General features: G+C 44.5%; 1 protein-coding gene across 1 annotated transcript; it reads right to left on the reverse strand.

Annotated features, from left to right (window-relative positions):
- Positions 1–6,035, reverse strand: LOC149280238 (exocyst complex component 3-like protein 2). Its single transcript, XM_089500601.1, has 12 exons — positions 5,573–6,035; positions 4,420–4,856; positions 4,021–4,175; positions 3,468–3,582; positions 3,267–3,377; positions 3,046–3,146; positions 2,820–2,930; positions 2,303–2,438; positions 1,934–2,056; positions 1,068–1,223; positions 780–901; positions 1–292 (listed from the first exon to the last, which is right to left on the reverse strand). Exons 1-12 carry the CDS (start codon positions 6,033–6,035, stop codon positions 1–3), a joined length of 2,322 nt encoding a protein of 773 aa, XP_089356727.1.
- Between the last annotated feature and the right edge of the window lie 283 nt (positions 6,036–6,318).

The raw sequence follows: 6,318 nt of genomic DNA on the forward strand, positions 1-6,318 counted from the left end.
TTAGAGCTGCGTGTCGTCTTCCCCTTGTCCTAAACCTCGGTTCTGAGTGCTCCTTTGTCGCCGACTGAGGTGACTCAAGGCTCTTCTGCCCAGTTGTGAGGCTCTGGAGAGGCTAACATTGATGCAGCGTGTGTCACGTGTGATAAGAATATCTGCAAAGAATCCTGGAGAACCTCGTGAAGGCACTAGAACATCTGTACCTTCTAGGTCTTGGAGAACGCCTAGAATCTCATGCCTGGGACCTGGATCCCAGAGGCCTCGAACATCCAAAAGGGCAGACAGGTGGCGCTTTCTAAGAGACAGAGAATAATAATAATCGTTATTTCACTGGTTCTCTAGGAGAGGAATACGGCTCAGAACCTTTCACTTTAAGGAAAGTAGAGGCAAAAAAGGACAACATTCAGAGCAATGAAGAGGAGCAAGCATGCTCTCTAGAGCTGGAGGAAATATACATACCCAGATACAGAGGGCAGAATTTATTTAAACCTGGCCTCAGCAAGACTAGATGAAGATAAAAGATTGTTCAAGGCACTGAGCAGTGGGACAAAGCCTAGGAACTACTGAGTGACAAGAAAAGACTCGTTCCAGGATTGAAACAGGAAGGGTGAAGAAAGGTGCTATGATAGAAGAAGGAGGAAAGTAGATCCAAGATCCAGTGGAATATGACCACGTAGCCCAGCTTTGATGAGGCTTGAAAAAGAAGGAAAAGTCTCATTAAACAGGTGAAAGAGATGAAAGGTGAAAGTCCTGATCATGAAAGTAGCCTCAGGGCTACGAACCTGAAGTCGGGGAAGTCTGCGGCTAACATCCCAACCTCCATCTGAATGGCTGCAATGTCGTCCAGGACGAGAATCTCTGCAAGGCGTGGGATTACTGTATCCAAAGAAGGTTGAGGAGATTCCTATTGGGGCAGATAATAAAGAGAAAACAATATGACTAAACAGAGACTGGAACCAGCAGAGGTCTATGTGCAACGTAAGGTAAGCAGGAGGTCATCTGGTATCAAATCACGTTGATAATATTTACAGGTTTATACTGGGATGGAAGTATAACGGATGTCCTCCTACCAGCCTGCTGAAGATCTGCCCCAGCTGTCTAGCTTCTTCTTTTAGTTTTGCTGCCACTTTTTTCCTGGTCTTCGAGGTGGTGCAGGCCATCTTTCCTTGAACTAGCGGGCGAACGAGCTCAAGCAGGACCTTTCGATGGAGTTCAGAGACCGCTACCTGAACAAAAGGTTAAAGAGTTCAAATTACCCTTTACGTTTTCTGTAATCACTTTAATACTTAATATCTATTCGTTTAATAGATATTAATAGCAAAAGATTTTTGGCGTGGAATGTTTCGTAACATGCGGAAAAGTAATTTAGTGTCTTGCTAGATCTCACATTATGAGTTTGCCCTAGCAGAGGTTTCAAGCAAAGGTTTGTGGATTAGGACCCAGCTCATATACATAGTGATTGTCTATAGAATAATAACAATAATAATGACAATAATAACCCCAATTTCTTATTGTTTACAACATTCTAATCATATACATTTATATATTTTTGTCGGGCTTATGAAAAGATCCATATACTGGCAATTTAAACATTTTATGAAAGCTGTACAAACTAGTATACAGTTATAATAGTTTGCCCTTCATTGGTTGATGAAAGAGGAGCCCCCTTCCGGCGACCAATAGAGTCGCTCTTACGGACCTTTAAAATCCTGGCGCCAAAGCTGCTGCTAACTGTTACCAGGTTAACCCCGTATTAACCCCTGCTAGAAAGCTGGCAGAAAACGAAGAGAAAAATGAACACGGAGAACGTATATTAATATTCGCCCAAAACAGACACGGGAATGGGCGAATATTTGTGGTATACGAATTAGTTTGGTCGAAAAACACTGGGGTGATTCACGCATGGTCCAGAATGCTAATATCACAAAGGCTATACCTGGTAGGGCCCCTGGCTCATTTTGCGTAGAGAAGGAGCACGTTCAGCTAAAGTTGACACCATGCCGTCACATGCCTCCGAACTGCTCAGCCACCGACGGCCCAGGAGCTTCCGGGAGCAGGGCTGCCGGACAGAGGAAAAAAATAAAAAAATATTGTCGATGGATATTAGCCGGGCATTGACCAGAAGGGAGGACTTCTATTGACATGGAGCAAAAGAGGTGGAATCTTCAGTTTGTAAAAGTGGGAAATAGTTTAAGGTGATAAAGGAATCTGCTTTAAAAAAGGAGACGATCTAATCTGCTAAATGAGCCGTACGCAAGTAAGACGGAGTCATTCTTCAGACCGGGTCGTCTTTATGGCTAAATACCTTCAAGTCGCGCAGCACCAGGTCGCAGATCCCACGTGTGCAGAGGCCGGTGATGCGGTCCAGAGAGGATTCTGCCTGTCGCAGAGGCTCACACCCAAGTTCTGCATCTAACTGTGCCATGCGAGCAGCAAATTCCCTGTGGATGGTAAAAAAAATCAACATACGTGTATAAATCACCGGGCACATTCTTCAGTCACGCAGCAACATCTTCTGAGCATACACAAAAAACTAAGGCTAATTTTCCTGCTGGTATTATATAACCCTGCTTGAAGACAGGTGCCTCACTGAAAAATATATTTAACTAAACCCAAGTAAGATTTCCTTTAAGAAACGTATTCAATTCTCTTAGTAGACCAGAAACGAATAAATAATCCGGATATAAAAGCCTGGATATCATAATACGAATACAAGGTACTTTATAGTACGTTAAACATGGTGTAATATTTTAATTCAAGAGAATATCAGAAATCTGGGTTTTCTAGAATTGCCCACTTTAAAAATAAATGGTGTCACTCACCTAAATGGAGGGCAGCAGTTGACAACACTGATGACTCTACAGATGTAGGATTCGGAGGTCTCGGTCACCTCGTCTCTCTCGGCGTGGTATTTTTCTACAGTTTTTTGGAAGCTGGTGAAGAAGACAGGAAAGAAGAGTTCGTACTATCACCATTTGGAAGAGAAAATCAAGGTGCCCTATCATGTGCATACAGAAAAACATTTCAAGGACATTCTGTCGTTATCACCTGTGTAGGAACTCTGAGAAGCAGCTTAGGCAAGATCGGGACATCATGACTCCAAAGCCTTCGCTAATGCCAGGTGCCCGGTCCACGTGGGGCTTCATTATCTAGGAGAGAAAGGATCAGAGTTACAAGGAATACTCCACGTACCGACGTGGCAATCCCCGGATTATTGTCCCTTTACTCTTGGATCGGCAGGGTAATGGGAATCCATTCTGTGCATTTACCTGGATGACCCGGCCACTAAAATTTGAAAGTATCTCCTCGTTTTTCGCTTCTAGTTTCCATCGCTCTTGCTCTCCTTTCAGCTCTTCTTCCAACCTTTGGCACACACGGAGCTGGAGGACAATTGAGACGAGGTTGTGTTAGACAATAATAAACCCATAAAGCCTGCAGGTGACTTTCATGCTGTGCTACCTGTGAATTACCTGCACCGCATTCACGCACTGCTCTTCCAGCATCCTCTGTATTTCGGGGGACAGGAGGGGGCCCAGCTCCGAAGGGTTAATAAGGAGGGAAATCTCAGGTCGAGAGAGGACATCCCTGTGGGAAAGAGAAACATTGATATATTTGTTTAATTCCTGCACCTATACGAGTCTCCATGCACTCTTCTGTTTCTGATGCACCTACGTTCAATGGCTGCTGTTTTTAGTATTGTATTTACCCCACAACTTAAACATTATTGACAACATCACAGCCCTGTCTGCTCGTCCTCTATGGCCCTTGTGCTCCAAACACACTCTATCAATACACTCGACTAATTGATACGGGTCTGAAGGATCCTTATGTTGGATGTTATGAAATAAAATCATAATAGGCATATTCATGGACAGGTTCTTCCATCCCAATAATGATGCCACTTGTATAAAACTTGCGGAGGGATAAAAAAAAATTCTCGGTGGACTTTCACCTTACCCTACATGAGCTTTATGTGTGCCAGACATGCGATATGCTAGGCTATGGATGGGTTTTGGTACTGACCTGCAGTAGACATTACTGTTCCAGTCCAGAAGGAAGTAAATCTCGTTGGTTTCCAGATTTCGCTTGGCCGCTGTGGTGAGCCACTCAGCAATACCTCGATGATACGCCGAAAGGTAGATCCGGAAAACCTCAAAGTCCTTTGGGTAAGAGCAGACCTAGGAGAGAACAAAGGTTAACGAATATTGTGACTTATCCCGTGCGGAAAAAAATTATTTCATTCATAGATGTCCACGGGCAACGTAAGTATGTCTTGGCATGCAGAAACAATGGATCTCCAAGTCACAACTGTCTCTGATACGTTATTGTCCTATGGGAGACCGCAGAGTCCCATAACCCGCATGTCTGCATCCTGATGTCACCCTGGACTCCCCAGCCCTTCTGCCCATGCTTTCTTCTCACCAGATGGTTCTTCACTGATGTCAGATCTTCCACTGCAGTCCTCTTGACCCTCTCTGCTTGTGACGGTAGTGAGCCCATTTTGCCCTCTAAATTGTTTTTTAGTCGTTGATCCACACTCCTCCCAACGGCTTCCACCCAATGTCTTCTCACGTCTTTGCTCCCTGGGGGTCCTTCACGGGCCTCCTCTTGCTGGATTACCCCAATGACTTCATCCAGTTTCAGGTGTTTACCCTTGGTGTTAAGTGACTCGTCCACCACGGCCCACATCTCTTTCATAAGGGCCTCGTAAAGTAGTGTTACATCCTTAGCTTGTCGACCCGGACTCTTGAGGACCCCATCCGGACTTCCCCCTCCGTCACATTCTGCCTCCAGTTCTATAATGTGCTGGTCTGCTGACCGCAGGTCTCTCTGCTGGATCAGGTGGAGGATTTCCAGGACTGTAAAGGATAATAAGGTTTGGACACGTCAATGAGTTTAAGTAGTACAGATATGAAGCAGTACCCATTAATGATACTTTCCTGGGACCTTTTAAGGGTCTGTGTTTCATAGCCAGAGACGATTAGGAACCTTTAATGGAATATAAGGAGGCGCTGAGTTCTTCTGGGATCTTAATATGTGTTCTTTTAACTAAAATGTTGAGTTTTATTGTATTAGGAGCAATGACTTTAGCCACAAGTGAGTAACTGAACCCTGTAGCTTTTATTGGGTCTCCATATCTAACTCCAAAAGGTCTGAAGCACCATCATCCTATGTGTAGAGCACTAGTGACATACCGGTAATTAGTGCTCATTAGAGACACAAGTTCTTTTAACGAGTATCTATGTGTTAAGCCATCAATTAGTACTTGGTAGCTTACATGGAAATAATGGCAATAAAATATTTCACTCATGGTAACTGCTATCTGTTAACATATGCAGCAAAAAGTGGCAAAACTACCATAACTAATCAGATTCTCTCCCTCAAGTTATCTCATTTTCCCCTAACTTGTCGGCAATAAGGCTACATCAGCCAATCAACAGCATTCAGCTACTTCACATCAGTGGAAGCTATAAGATAATGAGGAGGAATAAATCCTGCTTCTGATTCTAGAAGTTTTGGAGATAGCTCCTTGCCTACTTAAAGGGCACATCTGTAGACACTTGGACTTCCTCACCTGAAAGTGGCTCCCGGACCTTTTCATTCTCATTTGCTACTTCATTCCTTTCCGGCACGACTTCTACCATGGACTCCCTGCGTGAACGGTTTCCTCCGCTGCCTCCTCCACCTCCTAACCACAAGAAGGAGAGGCGCTTGGTCCCAACACCAGGACCTCCTCCATCCTCCTCTCCACACCCTGTATCTTTCTTGCGGCCAGCTGACAGCAGGCTGACATCCTCCGACTTTCTCCGACCTCGTCTTTTTTCTGGGGTTCCTCGTACCCCAAGCAGACCCTTTCCGCTCTTCCAAAAGGGAGACAGGCCTGCAATCTTCTCTAGTGTTCCCCGGCGCTTGGCGTCTGATCCCATGTGTTCTCTTTTCCCTTCTACTTCTTCTTCAATGAATGGGTTTCCACCCTCTGGGGAGGGACGATCCATAGGAGTATCCTCATCAAATGGGTTTAGGGCAACAACTGGCATGGTTTCAGTCCTATAGAATATGGGGGGGGGCAGAGACGGTGAAATAATTTACAATAACGTTGACAAAGTGTCCACCCGGTGGAAACATCTTTTTAGAACTTTGTAGACATTTGACGAATCTAAAACATATGGGGCACCAAAACGCCAGTCCCATCATAAAATAACTTTAAATCTAAACTGGCTTATATATAACCAATAAGCAAAGTAAAATGTCGTAGAGATGCAGTTTACAAACAAATTTTTTTAGGAGGGTCTCACATACACGCACCCTCTCCACTATACT

Source organism: Sceloporus occidentalis, unplaced genomic scaffold (assembly GCF_023333645.1).
Source record: "Sceloporus occidentalis isolate IW3139 unplaced genomic scaffold, rSceOcc1.0.p SCAF_157, whole genome shotgun sequence".
In the NCBI taxonomy this organism is placed as follows: Eukaryota; Metazoa; Chordata; class Lepidosauria; order Squamata; family Phrynosomatidae; genus Sceloporus; species Sceloporus occidentalis.

What these genes read in the sequence shown, in the direction of transcription:
- LOC149280238 (XM_089500601.1), bottom strand. Translation starts at nt 6,035, where the DNA reads ATGCCAGTTGTTGCCCTAAACCCATTTGATGAGGATACTCCTATGGAT. An exon ending in GGTCCGGGAGCCACTTTCAG is followed by an intron (nt 4,857 to 5,572) that starts GTGAGGAAGTCC and finishes TATCCTTTACAG; the next exon opens with TCCTGGAAATCCTCCACCTG. An exon ending in AGTGCGTGAATGCGGTGCAG is followed by an intron (nt 3,378 to 3,467) that starts GTAATTCACAGG and finishes ATTGTCCTCCAG; the next exon opens with CTCCGTGTGTGCCAAAGGTT.